The sequence below is a fragment of the Taudactylus pleione genome, unplaced genomic scaffold (assembly GCF_031769625.1).
Source record: "Taudactylus pleione unplaced genomic scaffold, aTauple2 ptg000122l, whole genome shotgun sequence".
Classification (NCBI taxonomy): domain Eukaryota; kingdom Metazoa; phylum Chordata; class Amphibia; order Anura; family Myobatrachidae; genus Taudactylus; species Taudactylus pleione.
In genome coordinates this window covers 3174427-3196286 of record NW_028284524.1, presented here as the reverse complement: position 1 = coordinate 3196286, position 21860 = coordinate 3174427, and the positions used below count along the sequence as shown (strand labels likewise).

The window sequence follows — 21860 nt, the reverse complement described above, 5'->3', positions numbered from 1 at the left end:
AGAAAAAAATCGGTGTGGGGTCCTTTTGGTTAAAAAAAGAAATACAGGGGAAAAATGTGTAGGGTTCCCTGTATTTAATGAACCAGCACCGGGCTCTAGGACTGGTCCTGGTTCTAAAAATCCGGGATACAAAACGAGTAGTGGTCCCCCATATTTTTAGAACCAGCACCGGGCTCCACTAGCAGATAATTCTACAGCCATGGGACACGCTTGACTGGGTTCCCCCGGCTGTAACATTCATCTCCCGTAACTAGTCTGGGCTGAAGCCCAGGGCTATCACAGGCACTTCTGGGCTGTGGGTGCTGGGTTCATTGTGTAAAAAATAGTAAAGATAATATAGTCCTTTAGAGGAGAACTAGAGGCTCCAGCAAGCCTTCCCTGCATGCTGGTACTTGGAGAACCACAAGTACCTGCAAAATAAATATAAAAAAAGGAAAGACGCACACAATGTTGTATATTTCTACTTCAGGGTCCATAGGGTATCCACAGGATACCTTGGGGTATAGGTGTGACGTCAGTCGCAGGGCACCAAAGAGTTAAGCTTTCAGCCTCCCAGGATGCACTAGGTCCCCCTCCTATACCCCGCCCCCGGGCCAAGGCACCTCAGTTTAGTTTGGTGCCCGGCCGGCGTCGGGTGCACCTGTCGGAGTGGGGGCTAGAAGAGCCCCTGAAGCTTTCTTCAGTGCAGCTGTGGCTGCACATCTGGATGTACAGCATGGACAGTCAGTCCTGACGTCCATGCTGTCTTCCCTACACCCCCGCCGGTACCAGAACGCCGGTACCGATCCGGGGATGCTGGTGAGCATCTGGGGTCACAGCTAGCGGTGACCCCAGATGTTCCGGACCATGGCCGGATCCAAGGGGGACAAAGGTAAGCAGCGGGGTCCCGCGGTGGGTCCCCGCTGGTCACATGGTCCTAAGTCCCCAGGCAGGGGGCTCCCTGGGGACTGGCTGCAGCGTGGAGCCAGGTACTGAACCTGCGCTTTCCACTACCCCCTGGGACAGCGGACCGCAGCAGAGCGGTAGCGCTGCAGCGTCCCAGGGGTTAAATGCATGCCAGGGGAGCGCGCCTTCCCTGTCTCACAGCCGGCGCCTCCCCCGCTGCACACAGCCCTCTCTGCACTGTGCTGACTGGCCCTGTGTCAGCGCTCCTCCCCCAGGCCAGCTTCTCTCTGCTCCTCGGCGGCCATCTTCTCTGCAACGCATGGTGAACGCTGCTGGAAGTCTGGAAGGAAGCATCGTGGTCTGGGTCCCCCCGCATACCTCTCCTCCGCTGTGGCTCAGGTCTGTGTATGCAGCGCTGTGTCCTACCAGGCCCTGTGTCTGTGTAGTTGAGTGATCAGCGCTGTTAGTGCAGGAATTGTTATTTCTCTGCATTGTATGTGACTGTGCTAGCGCTGCCTGTAACTTTTCTTCTCTAAACTGTCAGCTTTATTACTGTCCCTGTTCTTTCTGCTAAAGCCCTTGCGGTGCGGTGCTGCAGGGTGGTCTCTCGCCTATTTAATACTTAATTGGTGAGAGAGGTCACATACGTGGTGCCATCATGTCTGAAAGTGATTTTCCCCTCCGGCTACAGTGTACCACGTGCAAAGTACCGTTAGCGGAGGGGGAGGGTAGCGCGGAGGGCCTTTGCCGGCAGTGTTTGTCCATGGCGCGGCCTATTACTGTTACAGCACCGGTACAGGAGCCGCCCTGGGCTTGTTTCGCTCAGGCGTTAACAGCTTTAGTGGGCCAGTTGGCTCCGCAGCCCGCGTTTACTCCGATGGGTTTGTCCCAGCAGTCTGTGGTGTCGTCACCCATGCAGGGGTTCCCACGACAATTGGTGGTACCCCACAGTCTCCCTATTTCCCCGCTCCCGGGTTCTCAGGAGCCAGCGTGGGTTAACTCCCTGACGAGTTCTGTACAGCACTTATCGGATGTGTTGCAAGGGGAGTCTGTGATGCGGCCTCATAAAAGGCCGGTGGCGTCTCTGTCCGCTCCTTATGAGGATGACGAAGGGACGTCTGATGATGGGGAGATTCTGGATCCTTACGATCAGGAACCTCTCCATACTAAGGACGCTGATGCTAAGTCCAAAGTATATATTCCTGGACTTATTCGGGCGGTCCGCACAGCCTTGGTGATTGAGGACGAAGTTCCCCCAGCGGCTAAATCTAAGTATGCCTTTTTCAAAGATGTGAAGGGCGATGCCACAGTCTTTCCTCTTTCGGGTCAGTTGGTGGACCATTTAGAGGAGGCGTGGAAACAACCTGGCAAAAGATACCAGCCGCAGAGACGCCTGGCGGTGGCTTATCCGTTCGCGGATAATTATTTAGCAAAGTGGGAATCCCCTCCACAGGTGGATTCTCACGTGACCCGTCTTGTCCGTAGTGCCACATTGCCGATGCCATCCATGTCCTCCCTTAAGGATGCTACGGACCGCAAGGTAGAAATCTGCCTGAAGTCCGCTTATTCCCTTGCAGGGGGGGCAGCACGGCCGGCTATGGCCATTTGCTGGGTTGCCAGAGCGATGGAGCGCTGGGCGGATTCATTAGAGGCTTCTTTTGAGTCCGACTGTCCGGCCGAACAGGCGGAGTTGATTGGCAATCTCCGTGATTCGGCCACCTACATCAACGAGGCGGCTCTAGACATTAGTACTCTGGTGTCTAGAATTTCTTCAGCAGCGGTAGCTGCTCGTCGCACCTTGTGGCTGCGATCCTGGAAGGCGGACGCAGATTCCAAGAAAGGTCTGGAAGCGTTGCCGTTTACCGGAGAAGTTCTCTTCGGTCCGGATCTGGATAAGATTGTGGCCACGCTGGCGGCAGCCAAATCTGCTTGTCTTCCGTCGGCCGCTGCTCCTTCTGGTTCTGGACCATCGTCCTTTCGGTCATCTAGGGCCCAGGGCAGGCCCAAACCACAGTCGTTTCCTCGACAGGCTGGCCCTAAGAAATCGGTCAAGCCCCGGAAACAGGCATGGAGTACCAGACGTCCGGCCCCCAAGCCAGATGACAAGCCTGCGGCCTGACGGTCCGAGTCTCCCCTTGGGGGATCCCAGGGTGGGAGGCCGCCTGCTGCAGTTCTCCCGGTGTTGGTCGTTCACTACGACAGACACTTGGGTTCTGGAGGTGGTCTCCCACGGGTACGCCCTCTCCTTCCGGCACAGACCCCCGGCTCGATTCTTCACCACGGGTCTACCATCAGACCGGAACAAGGCTACGGAGCTGCGGAAGGTATTGGACACTATGCTCCAGGCTGGAGTTATAGTGTCTGTTCCATTCTCCCAGAGGGGCCAGGGTTTCTATTCAAATCTATTTTTGGTACAGAAACCCAATGGGTCATATCGTCCGATTCTCAACCTCAAAGCACTCAACAAGTCTTTGCGGGTCCCGAAGTTTCGGATGGAGACCCTACGGTCCATCATTCTGGCGCTGGAACCTGGGGACTACATGGTGTCATTGGACATACAGGACGCTTACCTGCATGTCCCTATTCTTTTGCGCCATCAAGAGTTCCTTCGGTTTGCAATCCGCAGCGACCACTTCCAGTTTCGGGCGTTACCTTTTGGCCTGGCGACAGCACCACGTGTTTTCACCAAGGTGATGGCGGTCACGGCGGCTTCTCTGCGGCTGCAGGGAGTCCGCATGTTGCCGTACTTGGACGACCTGTTATTGGTGGCAGGATCTCCAGAGCTCCTGTTACACCACTTGGACCTGACCATTGCACTGCTGCAACGGCACGGCTGGCTAATCAACTGGCAGAAGTCCACTCTAATCCCGTCTCGGAGGATTCTGCATCTTGGAGCCTTATTGGACTCGGGACAGCAAAGGATCTTCGTGACGGAGGACAAGATCTCTGCTTTACAGTCAAGGGTGCGCAGTTGTCTGCACAGCCGCCGGGTGTCCTTACACTCGGCGATGAGGTTACTGGGCTCCATGGTGTCGGTGTTCGACATGGTGGAATACGCCCAGTTTCACTCCAGACCTCTGCAGCACCTGTCCAAGTGGAACGGGCTGCCTCAGTCTCTGAAGTTCCAGACGATAGTGCTCACCCCGGAGGTTCGCCTGTCCCTTGCGTGGTGGTTAAAGATGACCCACCTCAACAAGGGACGTCCGTTCTGGGTTCCAAATTGGGTCCTGTTGACAACGGACGCCAGTCTTTGGGGCTGGGGAGCAGTTTCGGGTCCACACTTGTTCCAGGGCAGGTGGACGCCGACAGAAGCGGAGCTTCCAATAAATATCTTGGGACTCCGTGCGGTCTTCAATGCTCTCCTGCAGGCACAGCGGTTTCTCCAGGGTCACCCGGTGCAGGTCCAGTCGGACAACGCTACCACCGTGGCCTACATAAACAGGCAAGGAGGAACTCGCAGTCGGGCGGCTCTCGTAGAGGTCTCTCGGATCCTGGTTTGGGCGGAGCGCAATCTTCCGCCCATATCAGCGGTCTTCATCCCGGGAGTGCTAAATTGGGAGGCGGACTTTCTAAGTCGCCAGGACGTTCATCCAGGGGAATGGTCCCTGCACCCGGACGTTTTTCAACTACTGGTGGACAGGTGGGGTCTTCCAGAAATCGACCTCATGGCGTCCCGGCACAACAACAAGTTGCCGGTGTACGGGTCTCGCACAAGAGACGAAGGGGCGTCTCTGGTGGATGCTCTGTCCGTCCGGTGGACGTTCAGGTTCGCATACCTGTTCCCTCCGGTCTCCCTTCTTCCACGGGTAATCCGGAAATTCAAACAGGAAGGAGGGACGCTCCTGTTGATAGCTCCCGCGTGGCCCAGACGGCACTGGTTCTCAGACCTTCAGGGTCTGTCCGTGGACAGTCCTCTGCGGTTGCCGCTACGACCGGACCTTCTGTCTCAGGGTCCTTGTCTTCTCCCGGACCTGACTCGGCTGTCTTTGACAGCGTGGCTGTTGAGACGGCCATGCTGAGGTCCCGGGGGTTTTCCAGCTCTGTGGTGCGTACCATGTTCGAGCTCGGAAACCGTCTTCCGTGAGGATATACCATCGCGTGTGGCATACGTTCTTCCAGTGGTGTCGACCGAGAGGTTATGCACCGCGGGAGTTTCGTCTGTCTCGGATTCTCGCCTTCCTGCAAGCGGGACTAGATCATGGGCTTCGCCTTGCTTCTTTCAAGGTACAGGTTTCGGCCCTATCTGTCTGGTTTCACCGTAGGATTGCTACAATCCCGGATGTGCGCACCTTTATGCAAGGTGTTCTCCGTATTCAGCCGCCCTTTGTTCCACCTGTGGCGCCTTGGGATTTGGCTGTGGTCCTGAGGGCTCTCCAAGGACCGCCGTTTGAAACACTGGGCTCAGTGGATATTAAATGGCTAACAGCTAAGACTGTTTTCCTTCTGGCCATTGCTTCGGCCAGACGTGTTTCTGAGTTAGGGGCTCTTTCTTGTAGACCCCCTTTCTTGGTTTTTCATGGGAACAGGGCAGTGCTCCGCACTCGGCCCGAGTTTCTTCCCAAAGTTGTTTCCCAGTTTCATGTTAACGAGGAAATAGTTGTTCCGGCCTTTAACTCACCGGGTCTTTCCGTGGGTGAGGCCTCTTTGGATGTTGTGCGGGCCTTAAGGACTTATGTTGACCGCACTTCTTCGTTTAGGAAGTCGGACGCTTTGTTTGTCCTCTATGGCTTCCGTAAAAAGGGTTGGCCTGCTTCAAAGCAAACTTTGGCAGCCTGGATCCGTATGGCTATTTCTGAAGCTTATCTTCATGAAGGCCTACCGGTCCCTCCTTCTCTGAAGGCTCATTCCACTAGGTCTGTGGGTCCTTCGTGGGCAGCTCGACGTGGTGCCTCGGCAGTTCAGATCTGCAAGGCTGCTACGTGGTCTTCTGTCCATACCTTCGTGAGGTATTACAGGTTTGACACCTTCGCCTCTCTGGATGCTTCCTTCGGGCGGCGGATTCTCCTTTCTGCACAGGAGCGTCCCCACCCTTAAAGGATACTGCTTTGGGACATCCCCAAGGTATCCTGTGGATACCCTATGGAAGTAGAAAATATGAGATATGGTAAGAACTTACCCTTGTTATCTCTATTTCTACGAAGTCCATAGGGTTCCACAGGACTCCCGCCCTGTCGCACCTGTGCTGCAGATGGGCTTTGCTCTGGTCACCGGTTTTCCGTCTCCCTCTGGTGAGAATGTGATTCTTGTATGTGTCCAGATCTTTGTTCTCTCTCTTCCTTCTCCTCCTCCGGCCTATGGCTTGGTAACTAACTGAGGTGCCTTGGCCCGGGGGCGGGGTATAGGAGGGGGACCTAGTGCATCCTGGGAGGCTGAAAGCTTAACTCTTTGGTGCCCTGCGACTGACGTCACACCTATACCCCAAGGTATCCTGTGGAACCCTATGGACTTCGTAGAAATAGAGATAACAAGGGTAAGTTCTTACCATATCTCATATTTTTTATTACACATACATACACTCACTCACACTCTCCTGTACTCACACTACATACTTACCTTGTCCAGTAGAATCCACGATTGGTACCTGTAAAAAACAAAACAAAAACATACTCGCCCGCTCCTTGGTTCCTGGCTTCTTTGTTCCCTGTAGGCATCCATGTTCTTCTTAAAATAAATAAACGAGGAGCACAGACCCACCGAACAGAGTACTGTCCTCTGTGGACAGTACTTCCCAAATGCTGCTCCAGCCACTGCATTTCACATAGAAATTCTTTGGCTGAACATTCATTGGCGGAGATAGAATAGCCTCCGCCTCCCAGCCAATGAGTGGTTCCCCCCATTGACTTCAATGGTTGGTACTACGAGATTAGTAATGTGCATTCCCACCTTTATTGGGGGAATCCCCACTTTCCTAGGGATCCCCGGCCTGGGCTGATAGTTAGAGCTCTGACTTCTTTCCCTCAAGTTACAGTACTTGAAGGCTAACTCCAGTAAAAATGCTGGTACCTTATTAAAATAATTATACTGGGTATGGCAATCTACTAGTTCCATATACTTGAAAGAAGAATTCTGCCTGAAATTGCCTGCTTAAAATGCAGAAACACACTGTTGATGCCAATTTTAACAACCTCTGAAATCATGGAAACCATTAGTGCAATCCTCTGATTTTAATGAATGCTACCATCTCACTCTATGGGAGTAGCTGATATTTTGTATCCATAGCTGTAAAGTAAAATAGCCTTAGGGCAGAATTTAATTAGCCCTGATAAAAAATTTTGTTACTGCGTATTAAGTTAACGCGCATATCGCCCAGTAATTTCACCTAACGCATGCATACACACAGGGCCGGCTCGAGGAACGTTCAGACGAACAGGAGCACCACCCCATAGAGGGTGCACCCCTCCCAACCATTTTTCGGGCACTGGCCCGCTGTTCCACCTGCGGGCCGAAGTGTCCCTCCTGTGGTCATGGGGATGGGCACGCACGCGGCATCCATTCAGTGCAGAGCGAGGGCTGGGGGCAGCCCAGCTACTGAAGGAGTGCAGGGCTCGCCCCCAGCCTGATGTTAAATGGGAGGCATGCCATATGGGCACGCCCCCAATTAGCATAATTTAGGGGATGTGGCCTATGGTAATTAGACCATACCCCTTTTCGGACACGTAAGGGGGCGTCTGAGTACCTCTCTGCACAGGGTGAAGCTCCTCCTCCAGCCGACCCTGTATGCACACTCCCGCTTAACGCGCAATTCAATTTTTATAATTTTACTGGGGTTTGCTCTGCAATTCTTGCTGGTAGTACCAGTGTTAAGTGTGGGTAAAAATGGGGAAATTAGCCTGTACACCCAAAAAATTAATGTTGGATAACTGTATAGAGATCTGGTGGTGGAAAAAAGCTAATTATATGGGGTTCTTAAAATGTGTGAAATGGCTGTTATTTTTCAAAAACAGTGACAAAATAATAGTAAGCAAGAGTTTTACTGCAAACTAAATGCTCTAGATAAATTTGGGGTGCATAAAAATGCTTGAAAGTAGATATTTGTGTAATGTTAATCCTCATATAACATCTATTGTAACTACTGGATTGGTGGGAGAACTTACACACTTCATCTCTTCTGTCTGTGCAGAGCTTTAATCAGGTCTCAATGTTCTTTTGCATATTTAGTGGGTCTTTATTGCCTATTTCTTGCTTTCTAGATTAAGTAATGGACCACCAGATCTAAAGTGCTGCTTACTTCACCAGAAGCTCCAGGTATGTGTCTTATATTTGCTGTATTCTGTTTGTGACCTATCATGCTACCGCAAATGTAAGTGCGTCTTTCTGCCCCTCAGATGTTGAACTGCTGTATTGAGAGGAAGAAGGCGAGAGATGGTAGCAAGAAGGGGAATATTCCCAACTGTGCCTCATTTTCACCCCTAAACAGTGCAGCGAATGAGTCTGTAGAATCGGAGAAGAACAAGTACGATGTGGGGAAGTCCTGGGACTCTTGGAGTGATAGTGAAGAGGAGTTCTTTGAGTGTCACAGTGACACAGAGGAACTGAAAGACAACGGACAGGAAGTTACAAGGAAATTGTCTTCCAAAGAGGATGCAAAAGAGACCCCTGTGTTAAAGCCCGATGGTCGCTTACACCAGTCTGGAAACCTGACCTTGTTAAACACCGGAGAACCTCTGTACATTCCAGTCACACAGGTAAAGCCGTTATTTTTACTTATTGATCTTCATATACCTCCATATTCTATCCTATACTCTAGTGCAGGGATGGGGAACCTCAGGCCCAGGGGCCTTATACGGCCCCCGGAATTATTTGGTCTGGCCCTCTGAGCTTTTTTATGCTAGCCTCATCTGGCTAGCAGGGTACCTAAAACGGTACCCTGCAGCCAGAATCTATGCAGTAGTGCCGCCTGGAGCGTCCTTAGGACGCTTCAGACAGTCACACCGCTGTCCTTACAGCTCCCCAGAGCATCCTCAGGATGCTATGGGCATTGCTGTAATCACTGGTGATTGTGGCCCCGCCCCCATGTGATATCACACTGAGGGGCGCTACGTCCACAAATAATATTATAAATATGAAAATGGACCTCGGCAGAAAAAAGGTTCCCCACCCCTGCTCTAGTGCCCTGGGGTACAGGGAGACATTGATTACTCTGGGATTCAAGCTAGAAGCTCCTGATGTCAGTGCTATGCAGCCTCCTTTTACTATTCTGCATATCCGTGTCACACTGCAACCTTTATATTATTATACTTTCCTCCAGAAATAGTGACAGACATAGGCAGAGATTATGGCTTTGCGTTTTGATACTTAGTAAATCATTTACTGAATCCCATATATCAGTAATAAATATAAACTAAAATAAATGAAACATTCAACCTATTTAACACATAATTTAATCATATTATTAAAAATTCTACTAAATGTATAAGACTGTTTTATGCTGTATGAATAGCTACTAGTATTATTCTGCAGTAAATATGTTTGTGAATTTTCTCCTAACGTGCCAGTAGGTCTCATTTTATCCTCCATGTAGAATGCTGTATATTGCATTTAATTGTGTATATTGCCCCACATATTGTTATAGTGGACTTGTGTGTTGTGTTTTATTTCTAAGGTCAAGATAAGAGAGGTTTTGTAGTGTGGTCCTTGATTTGATGAGACCATTGTTTGTGGGGGTTTTGGGGGGGGCACAGGCCAGGAGCATTTACCAACCTGCCTGATAATAGGTTGATTTTAATCAGATGATTATCCGGCACCCTTTGGAACAAATGCAATGTAATTCTGCGTATTAGGACAATTGCCCAATATCAATGCTGGTTTGAATGGCTTGTCTCACATACAGTCATATATAGTCCTGGACATGTTGGATCATGTTATTGGGTTCCGACCATATTTAACCATTCGGGGAAGTTCACATTGCTTGAAACATTTGTTTGATATTAGCATCAATTTGAACTGTAATGAAGCCATCATGTGCATTATAACACAGTGCCTGGATAATGCTGAGTGTGATTGTGTCTGTAGGTAGTATGTCAAAAGAAGCTGACTGGTGTGCACATTCTGGCAAATCTTATTATTCAATTTTCCTTTAATTATATCTAGGAATAATTTGTGTGTATGCAGATATATAAAAAAAACCCTTTCCCCAAATCTTTTTGTCCTCCTTACTGTTATATACGCTGTCACAGCTGTGTGCTAAAAACAAATATATCTATCTGTCTGTTTCTTCGGGCTAATCTCGAGAACCACTAGACGGAATTTGATGCAGTTTTCACTATTCTACAGAGCAGGGGTGTTTCTAGAGAGGAGGGGGCCCGTGTGCAGTCTCAGTCACTGGCCCCCTCCTCTCCGTCCGGCTGCGCACACTGAGCGGTGCGCGGCCAGCGCCACACTTATAGACTCTGGACACTAGAGTGTGCCCAGAGTCTATAGCGCATGCACAGGTCACCGGGAATGCGTAAACGACGGGAATATGGTGGCAGGCGCCATTTTCCAGCTGTTATTTACAGGAGCAGACACCGGAGAGGTAAGTTTTATGGGTGCAGGGTGTGCAGTGCGGGCCCCCTTGGACCCAGAGCTCCGTGTGCACCGCACACCCTGCACCCAATATAAATACGCCCCTGCTATAGAGCATTTGTCGAGGAAGGTTTAGGTGTATGAAACTTTTAATGTATGACAAGATTGAGCCGAGCAGTGACGAAGCAAGACAATGATAAAAGGTTTGTCCGAGCCCTTTCTTAGCTTACGCTGCCTAAACCGTTAAAGATATATCACAACAATGGATTTTATTTTATGCCATGTAGAGATTGATAAGTATTATTTGGCTTTTACAGAAAAGTTGATGTAAGACCTGTTTACTGATACAAATTTAAGTTTTTCCCTTTTTTATACCATTCCTAATAATTTATGTGAAAAACGATTCTTTACTTTCCAACAAGTCCAATTCCCGGTAAGAGTCTGCTCTGGCATGACAATAAATAAAGCTCAGGGACTTAAGCTGGCCACACACTAGACCAACTTTCATCCAACCAGCCAACTAGTTAATTGGTTGGAATGAAAATCTGGTAACATATGGGAGTAAATGATGATCAGCAATTTGCTCCTAAATGCCAGAAAACAGATGAAAATGGTCGTTCAGACAAGTTTGTTAAATGTTTAATCAAAACAATTTGTTCAAACAACAGTTTTTAATCCATTTTCCGGCGTTTTGGAGCAAATTGCTGATTGTCATTTGCTTTCATCCCTTACCAGATTTTCATTTGCTTTCATCCCTTACCAGATTTTCATTTGCTTTCATCCCTTACCAGATTTTCATTTGCTTTCATCCCTTACCAGATTTTCATTTGCTTTCATCCCTTACCAGATTTACATTCCAACCAATCAACTAGTTGGCCGGGTGGATGTAAGTTGGTCTAGTGTGTGGCCAGCTTTACACTTAACGTGGCTGGAGTTTACCTAAGTGGAGACTGATTTGCTCATGGACAATATTACGTGGCCCTTTTGCGTGTCACATCAAAACTAAATATTTTCACGTTGACGTCAGGAGGAGAAACGATAAATGTGATCTACAAAGCAATCTTATAGGACCTAAGTTAAAAAAAAAGACTATCATCGTAACATCAAAATTGCTTCAGTGTGAAGCCGGGTCGCTAGTATTGTATAAATTCCACCCAAAAGTGATTTTTCTGTTTTGTGTGGAACTATTCTTTAAGAAACATAATGGTCTCGCCAGCACAATAGAGCACAAAGTGTTCTTATTCCATAGCAAAAAACACTGATTAAATCTTGCTCCTAGGAATTGTGGGTAGTGACCGTTATTTTTATGATTACACAGTATTTAGAGAGAACCTGTCGGGTTTGCAAAAATAGTTATTTACATAGTGCATAGGCAGCTATTTAAGTGTAAAATGTACAAAACAGGTTTTCAATGTTTCTTCTGCCTAGGGAGGGAGCTTGGGTTGTTTGCATGTTCCTGACTCTGCTTCAGAGTAGGGCTGCTGCCTACTGCAGCATGAAGACCAAATGAAGGAAGTTACCGGGGAATGAGGATTAAGCAATGTGCGGAACCACTCTAAAGCCGAATCTCCAGCTCAGTCTCCAGGACGAGACTGTTCCTCCTTAACGCATAGATACAGCTTTGGACATACATTTTGCATGGATAAAGACTTGTGGAACTACAAGTCCTAACATGCCTTGCCAGTTTGTAGTTCCATAACAGCAAGATACCCACAGTTTACCTAATCTTAACTAGCTGTAAATTGATGTAATAGATGTAAATTGTTACACAAAGGTGTTTCAATAAGTAATGACTTCTCATGTGTGTAACGTTCTCTATTTCACTCTTATTTCCTACCAGGCGTGAGGATTAGGCCATTAGACTGCGCCTCATATCAGTCATACTGTCCCAACACCAGTTGTAAGATGGCGGGGCTGGCAGAAACATGGTCAAACATTGCGGTGCGCTGTGTGATCAAATTTCTGCATCTAAAAAGCACATCACTAACTAAAATTCACCGCCAACTTCTCGAGGTGTACGGTGATAATGTAATGTCACGGAAAGGTTTGGGTTTGGTGTACTGCCTTTGATAATGGCAGGACAGACGTTCAAGATGAGCAGCGATCCGGCTGGCCAAGCACGTCAACCATAGATGACAATTTGTGCCGCATTTAAGGTCTGATTCAGTAGACAGATGAATTCCAGTTAGTGATAATCTGACGAGCTGAACATCTCAGTGGGTACTGTGCACATCATCGTTCATGGGCTACTGGGGTAGAGGAAAAAGTGTTCACGCCGGGTACCAAAGCGACTCGCAGAAGTTCACAAAACCAGTAGGATGGAATTATCTCTCGTGCACTTGACACAGTACCATGAGGAGGGAGTGCAGTTCCTGCAGTGTATTGTTACAGGCGCTGAAACTGTGCATCATGTGACACCGAGGAAGAAGCAAGCACCCATGACATGGAAATACACATTGTCCTCACCTTCAAAACAACTCTCAAAGAAGGTCATGGCGACCGTGTTTTGGGACCACAAGGACATGCTTCTTGTTGATTTCCTCACCAAAGAAGATACTGTGACTGCTGTCTGCTATTGTGACACATTGAGCGGTTGTGGAAGGCAATTAGTCGAAAATGACCTGTGTTGCTGCGAACAGGCGTTGTATTGCTGCAAGATAACTCCAGGCCACACTCAGCCAACCGCACACGTGAGTTGTTACGGCACTACCATTGGGAGGTACTGGACTATCCCCCCTAAGCCATGACCTTTCACCGAGTGATTTCTATGTCTTAGAAGAAGCACCTGGGTGAAAGGCGATTCGCAACCGGTGGTGAAAGTCAGCAAGTCGTTATGTCCTGGCTTCAGGTGCTTGACACTGATTTATTCTATGCCAGAATAGATGCCTTGGTATATCCTTGGAAAAAATGCTTAGATAAATATGGGGACTACATGGAAAATAATCTGTACCAAGGCCATACTATTGATTATACGTATAATGTACGAGTTTAATAAATTTACGCAATGAGAGGTCTTGTTACCTTATTTATTGAATCACCCTCATTTTTTTTAAATTTCAATTTTATTAGTTAACAAAGAATGAATTTCTATGACAGTTCCCAATCTCTTTACACATGTAGCTCATTCTTTCCTCCAGGTGAAATTAGTAATATAAAAATCCATGATTCTTCTAAGTGACAAAGACCTTGTTTCTGAGTATTAATTAAGTGGCTTTTTGATTAATGTACTTATGGAAGGTGAACATCTACACAGACAGTATTTGATCACAACATAAAACATCTATTCTGTTACAGACATTCCATTATGTCTTTGGAAAGACAGAAATGATGAATATATACGTATATATATATATATATATTTTTTTTTTTTACCGATGTGACTTTACAGAATCTTTTGTGACTGTTGTATTGTGTATTAAATACAATCATCTAACAGTTACCAGACAATGAAGGACTCTCTTGAAGAGACTGTCGTTGACTAAGAGATAATTCAATAAATGGTCATTGAGTAATCTGCTTTATATGTTTCTGTTGTCTGTCACATTTTCTATAGGCTGCCACTCTGGAACTGATCTTTTCTATATAAATCAGAAAAAAATATTACAAGTCCTCTGATTCAGAACATTACTTCCAATTTTAAATGATTAACCTCTAATCACAGCTACAATTTCATCAGTTATGATTGTGCCCTTTTCCACATTCATAAATATATGATTCCATGTCAGAAAGTAAGGTATATCACTATATACATGGATTGTACAGTTGTCTGTCATCAACCATTTTAGAGTCCATAGCAGAGACTGATTAATACCCCATGGGGCCAAGGCAACATAATTGGTTTGTGCCCCCCTACCCGCATCTGTTTGTCATAAAAACAATTGATTATAATTCTCTTTTATTTATATAGTAACACAACGGTTCTATAGTGACATACATATTGTATAACTGTAACATATAACAAAATACTTAAGTACATTTGACAGATATAGATTAGTAATAAAAACAGTTTACTGTAATCTAAGCCAAGACTGGACTATACCAGCCTGGAACAGTGGATACAAGCTGGGGAAAACTGCCTTATTTCCCACGGGAAGATAAAGAGTGGATTGAGAACCCACTTAGAGTTATGAAGAGTATCGACAGATACAGCACAGAGAACTAAGCAAGACCTCTTGCATGGCGGCCCAGATTACCGCAGAACCCCAGCGTATATTTATATATTTTTGAACCTTCCTTCTATTGAACATCAGCATCCTGAACGCACATCGAGCTTGCCTTGTGCTCAGAAGAGAGAGCTACCGCTCTACCCTCTAGCAGAGAAGTCGAATTATAATACAATCCCTGATAGAGAACTTGTCTTCCAAGGATGATCAATGCTCATTTAATAGGGACCTGAGAAGAAGGTGTAAATACTGACAGCCGCGCTTGCTAGTGGCTGTATGCACTCGGCACGGCAGTGCAACTACTGAGAGTGCTTGCAGATGTGAGGGAGAGCCCGAATACTAATGTCGCCGCTGGTGTGCAGGATGCACCACTTAATTAGCACCACCCCTGCTAGGTGTCTGCCCCCATTAGCACCGCTTACTGTGTTCATTGAAACAACGAGGAGGGACTCGGGGAAAGGTGGTGCGGGGGATGGGGGGTAGGGGGATGCGGTCGGGCCTCTCCTAACATGACAGCCGTGACATATCACTGAGCACAGCTATAGCATCCACTGCTCCTGCTAATTAGGTGCAGTGGTTATGCTTACAGGCTGCTGTGGTTGGGCTGAGGAGGCGGCAAAGGACCAGGACACGAGCCGGTGTCAGCTGTGGCAGGTTCTCGCTTGGTCTGATGACTCCATCTGTGAGCCCCCTCCTCAGGTTCACCGGACACAGGCCGTGGCGGTGCCCTTCCCCTGTGGCTCCTCCATAGCAGGCAGACTGCCACAGCAAGCAGTCTGCCTGTCCTCAATGCTTGTTTAATAAAAAATAAATTTAAAGATAAAAAATATATGCAAAGGCTGGAGACAGTCTGATGTTCTACCGGCTCCCTCGTGCACATTTCTAAAACTGGGGCTGATGGGGCATAGAGGGGGAGGAGCCAGTCACACTTCAAAATTATTTAAAGTGCCAGGCTCTACTCTACCACCGTCTATACCCAATTATCTAGGCTTAAGTGTCCCCTAGTGGATGAAGGAGAAACATGTTTATTAACTTTAGATGCTGTTCTAAAGTAGTCGTCCACTTTTTTGCAAGCATAATAAATTAAGCCACTTCCCTTTAATGCATTTGACGCCTGATCCAGTTGCATTGCTGGTTTGCCGACTAAAGCGCTGTCCACACAGTTAGGTGGAGATCCCTACTCGCATGTGACGTGCTCATGGACATCCCTATATATAAAAATTGGCTTGGGGTTCAGTGTCCTGGGTTTTTCAAAAAAGAAACAATACTTTTAGACTATGGCAGTTGATTGGCCCACATAGGAAAAATACATGGATATAGGTTTTTGCTATTATTCTGATTTCTAGAGAAGGTCTCCAATAGAGGTGTGGTGTTCGGTTTTCCCACCGAACTTGGTGGTTCAGAGTCGTAATAGAGTCCCATTTCAAAATCACTTTTGGGGTTTCCCTCCTCCTGAGAGGACCAACCTCCTTCAGGGAGTAGGTACATACTCTTTGTAGTGCGAGTGAGTGTGTACTATATTTTGTTTAATATATTTTCACAGTGGGGGGATACAGGTGCCACTGGCCTACTGACACTTGTAGTTCTACAAGTACCAAAGGGCAGACTGGCTGTTACTTGCAGTTCCGCTGTGAAGAACAATATCATTACTTAAATTAACCCATTACCCCTGCATCTATTGGCCAGGGATACAGGAAGGGATGACCCCTTTTTGTTTTTGGTTTGTGGGGGGTCCCTACTTTCTGAAGATTGCCAGCCCTGGGCCGGTTTAATGCTTTAGCAGGAGGACCCCACTCTGTGTCCTCCTGCTGTGGCATTACCACCCGGCTGGTTCAGCCATGTGCTAGTAAATTGAAAATAGGGGGAACCCCACACCGGTTTTTCCATCGATTTTCCATGACCAAACCTGGCTAACAAGGCTGGTTATGGAATTTACCTGTGCTGGCTTCGGGCTTCTGCTCTCATTCTTGATTAATGAAAACATTCTATAGCATTGTATAGTTTATATTAAACTCATGTCCTGTCTGCCACTGCAGTGCTACTTTGTTTCCCAGATGTGCTATATTCTTTATTAAACTGCAATGTGTTTGTGCCGCTGCTTTGTCGCTTAAGAAACACACAAAGAAATATGAGAGCTGGTCTGCTTAGCACAGATCTTACTGGATCAAGCTGCTGCTCTCTCTGGGAGGGTTGCCAACCTCCAATAGAAAATCACAACAATATTTTAGAAAGAAATAAACCCTTCCAATGAGATAGCGCTGCTTAGTCCATATTTAATAACATAAAAAAGGGGCACATAATTAATTGTAATGTCGCAATAACCTATAGAAATTAGCACATATAATAAAAATAAAAATCTTGTAATATTAATGTGGATCCACAATATTAAAACATTCAATGAAAATAATTATTAGATGAAAAAAAAGGAAAGTCGTCTGTCCAATTCCTTGATGATAGTCAGAAAAAAATATATGTTCAATGGCTTAATTCCTGATATATATTTATATTAAAAAGTATAGCCCATATATCCAACATATATTGTATTCAGATTAGAAATGTCCATTGATGGTTAGTAGTGATGATATTAATAGTCTGTGTTAAGATCTAAAAACCTCTTCAATCCGGAACAAATATAGTTAGTATTTAGGTCCATTCAGAAGCCGCTGAGTACTATTGAAGGCGGAGAAACGCGTTATCAATCTACTTGTGATCCCCGCTTCAGGATTTAAACGCTACATACGCTGACACGCTGACCACCGTGGGGAACTGACTGCATAAGGAGAAATTTATAATAAGGTACCGGTACCTGCAAATGCAAGTCTGCCACGGATAGGACTATGTGCCTTATATGCAGCAATTGAATTTAAATACATAGCTGCTTATTATAAATACTAAGCGAATGTGAAGGGTGACCCTTTAAACGAGCCTTGCATGTGATATAAGCATGTACTAACCAAGCGCATAGGATGAAGTTTTTTATTACTAACAATACTAAATGGATCTAAATACTGACTATGGGCCTAATTCAGAGCCGGTCGCTCTGACGGAGCGCTTGCTCTGAATCAGGGCCGGTCTTTCTTTTTTAAAGAACGGCTTCCTGGCCGCTCGCATAGCTGTGGGTGACCACCCACAGCTATAGTGAGCGGCCATGATGATGGTCAAGACCATCGCGACCATCGGGCTTGCGACGAGACCCTTGTGGTAAGGTCTCGTAGCCGCAAGCCCCAGAGAGCTTTCGGCTCAAACAGAGCCGAAAGCTCTCCCACTGACATCACTTGTGATGTCAGTGGGGCCGCCCCCAGACGGTAGGCGTTCTCATGGGAACGCCTCCGTCTGGGCAGCCACCCCCCGGCCCGCCCACCAAAGGGGGCGTGCTGTCACTCAACATCGTCAGCACGCCCCCTTTGGTGTGAGACCCGGAGCGACAGATTGTCCGTCGCTATCCGGGTCTCGCACATGCGCATGACGGAGCCGGCTCCATCGTGCGCATGCGCTCTGGGCCACAATCGACCCGGTTGCGAGCGCACAGCACTTGCAACCGGGTCTGAATCAGGCCCTATATTTGTTCCGGATTGAAAAGGTTTTTTAGATCTTAACACAGACTACTAATATCATCACTACTAACCATCACTGGACATTTCTAATCTGAATACAATATATGTTGGATATATGGGCTATACTTTTTAATATAAATATATCTCAGGAATTAAGCCATTGAATATATATTTTTTTCTGACTATCATCAAGGAATTGGACAGACGACTTTCCTTTTTTTTTCATCTAATTATTTTCATTGAATGTTTTAATATTGTGGATCCACATTAATATTACAAGGTTTTTATTTTTATTATATGTGCTAATTTCTATATGTTATTGCGACATTACAATTAATTATGTGCCCCTTTTTTATGTGATTAAATATGGACTAAGCAGCGCTATCTCATTAGAAGGGTTTATTTCTTTCTAAAATATTGTTGTGCTTTGTCGCTTAGTTTAGCCATTCGGCTCGCTGCAGCCTTTGGCCAATATGGGTGAAAACAATATTGTAAGCTGTGAGGTGCTCAAAATTGACTGGAAATTACTGGAAGTTAATAGTACTGTAGGAACAAAAACAGGGCCAAATTTCATGATTTTACCTGTTTCTATCAATTTTTTTTTTTTAAATCCTGATCCAAAACACTTGTGGGTGATTTTGGCAAAACCAAAACACTACGATGAATTAGAACCAAATCACAGGGATCCGCGCAAATCTCTAGTCTCTAATACATTAGCCAAAATTAAAGGAACATACATTGGGGATGTTTTTAAAGAATGAACATTCACTGGTCAGTTCAGGAGCAAATTCACTACTATATATGTAGATTAGTGATTTTTTATTTTTCTTCTCATTACATACTTTTGTTATATAAAACTACTTGGTTTTGTGGATTTTCTTATAGGATGGTGCATTTTTCATTATTCATATTTTTTTGTGGTTTTTGTAATTTCAGAATGAGTGGTTACTGTGTCTGAATGCATATAAATACTGCATGCCTGTAATGTGTCACCATAAGTTTGAATCCAGCTTGTATTGGCGACACTCACTAGGGATACTTTATTTAGATTTTTCTTGAAACAACAACAAGGTTTAAACTGATTATATTTATTCAATTGTGTGAGCAGCTGGCTTAGAATATAAATGACTAATCCTCTGCCCCTGATGGTCTCACGACCTTATCTCAGCAAGTCCCAGCCAGTCTTGGATGATGTCAAATATACCCCCACGATAACACTTCATATGCATATACAGTAAATATCAGTGCAACATAAAGCATTCAGTAGAGTTTACTCCCATCCTCATTACCATTTTATATTATACACATATACAAGACTCTGAGACCCCTGCTTTTCTGTTGCTTGTAGCTCCCCCCCCCCATAGCCTTGCCCAGTCTGTCCTCCGTCTCCTCTGTGCTACATTCCCCCCCATCTTTTTTCTCTCCCCAGTGGGTTCTCTTTCCTAAATACCACAATCTCCTATATAAAGCATGGTCACTGCATCACAGGAATATCATGGAACTAAACCATAAAGGATTTCATAGTGGTACTAAATATATTCCTTTTTTTTAAAACGGCTGTATTACTAGATTGCCCAGCCCTAGTCATGACTACCTACTCTTACTGAACAATTGTGTGTTCACAGTCTTACTTAGTAACTCTTAGGTGGCTTTTGACAGAACATCCTCTGTGTTTTCCACCCCTGAACTTTTATACAGAGAGCATTCTATCAAATGCCGTTCACACTCCAGGGGGTTCCAGGATTCTGTGCACATCGCAGCCCACCATTGTAGCTGTGACTGGAGCAAATAGGCGTCGGAGAAACCTTTTAAATAACATACTATGCTGTGAATATAACTTTCTCATCTTCATCTATTGTGACATTAGTTTTGTCAGCAACCATTTTTTACAGCATGTTTTCTGCATTGATGCTGCTGATGGTGATTTGATCTTAATTTATCTTCTTTGTAAATTTGCATTTGTTACATTACTGAAAGATGCTATTTGGAAGGGTTGCTTGCTCATTTGTTGTTTTTGGGAATTGACGTTCACCGAGAAATTGTTAGACACCTAACTATGTATGTGTTATGAGAGTGGTAGATATTTTCTTTGAACTTCTGAATTCCTCTGATTTTCTTTTTTCAATACTGTATCTATTTAAAGACGCATCAGCGGGAGGTCGCGTTTGAGTGTCCTTGAAGCAAGGTACAAAGAATAATGTTACACTAATTGCTCGCGATCACAGCATTGGTACTACCACATGGGTAAATGGATTCTGCAATTCTGGGTTTCATGCCCTCATTATGACATATCTCAACCTGCCAGAGTATTATCCCCTGGAAGCAATATAGAGTGGTATACGTAACATTTGGTAAAGTATGAAAGAAAAAGTACCTTTAAGCTGGGTACACACGTAAAGATTTTCTGTCCAACAATCCAACTAGTTGATTGGTTGGAATGAAAATCTGGTAACGTATGAAAGCAAATGACAATCAGCAATTTGCTCCCAAACGCTGGAAAATGGACAAAAACTTGTTTGAACAAATTGTTTAGATCAAACATTTAACAAACTTATCTAACAACCATTTTCATCTGTTTTCTGGCATTTAGGAGCAAATTGCTGATCATCAGTTACTCCCATACGTTACCAGATTTTCATTCCAACCAATCAACTAGTTGGATGATTGGACAGAAAATCTTTACGTGTGTACCCAGCCTTAGTGTTGACTAATCCTCAATACAAATTAATATGTGTCATTCCATGTCAAGTGGATGGTGGTCCCCACCTTACTATGTCCAATTTTGATAACATTTTACATATATGTCAGACTAACTTTGGGAACATTTTTGTTCAGAATATGCAATAGTAGCAACACTATGGCCCTCCAAGTGAGGAGGTGTGCAACTGTCACCGAGTCTGCAGTGCATGATCAGCAGGTGGGGACGATCTTCAAAAGGGTCCACTTGACATGGGATGACCCATGTGTGTATCAGAATATCATTTATATGGGCTTATATGCATTATCTTTTGGTCTCGTCCTCCTGTATTTCAATGTCAGCAGGTCTCACCAAAAGAGGTAAAGTGCATAGCGTAATATTGCATAACAATCCAATAAAGTACAATAGTGCCACAAATGTAAGAAAGTGCCCACGTCTCACTTCAAAAATATAAACGCGCTCAACAACAACAAAAAAATAATACATGGTAGAAAGTAACCTTTAGTGCATTAGTATATACACTACTAGCTGATGTGCCCACTTTCACCTGGGTAGACCTTAGATATTTACTATTTCCATTTCCTTTATCCCATTTTAACTTAACTTATAAGCTTTGTTCTTTTTAAAAAAATATTGTAAAAAAAGAAAAAAGTGTAGTGTCAAAAAAGGTTGTGCTATTACCATAAGTGTGCTAGAGGTATAAGATAAATGCATAAAAGGGGACCTGAATACTTAACTTAAAAGTGGTCAGTGAATTTTCACGTTTCTTAGGTATGGTTGATGTTCTCAGAGATGATGAAATTGGATGTATGGAATATACGAATAAATATATAGGGCCAAATGTAATAGGGTGTCAGTTTTAGTAACAGTACAAACTCGCACTTTCTCGCACTTTTAAAAAGTGCGAGTTTGTACTGAAACTCGAAAATTCAATGGCCTGCGAACCTTTCAGCTCGAGGCTACTGCATTTGCGAGTTTAGGCGAGTTTAGGACTATGTAAACTGACACCTTTTAATGCGAGTAGCATTAAAAGGTGCGAGTTTTAGAGAAGCCATC

The 21860-nt window shown here is 45.4% G+C and overlaps 1 protein-coding gene across 1 annotated transcript in view; it reads left to right on the top strand.

Annotated features, from left to right (window-relative positions):
- RAB3GAP1 (RAB3 GTPase activating protein catalytic subunit 1) overlaps positions 1 to 21860 on the top strand; it is a 218033-nt gene that overhangs the window by 147155 nt on the left and 49018 nt on the right. Inside the window, exons 16-17 of the mRNA XM_088472270.1 lie at positions 8076 to 8130; positions 8211 to 8570. Coding sequence (XP_088328396.1) covers positions 8076 to 8130; positions 8211 to 8570 — 415 coding nt within the window. The remainder of the gene's footprint in view (positions 1 to 8075; positions 8131 to 8210; positions 8571 to 21860) is intronic.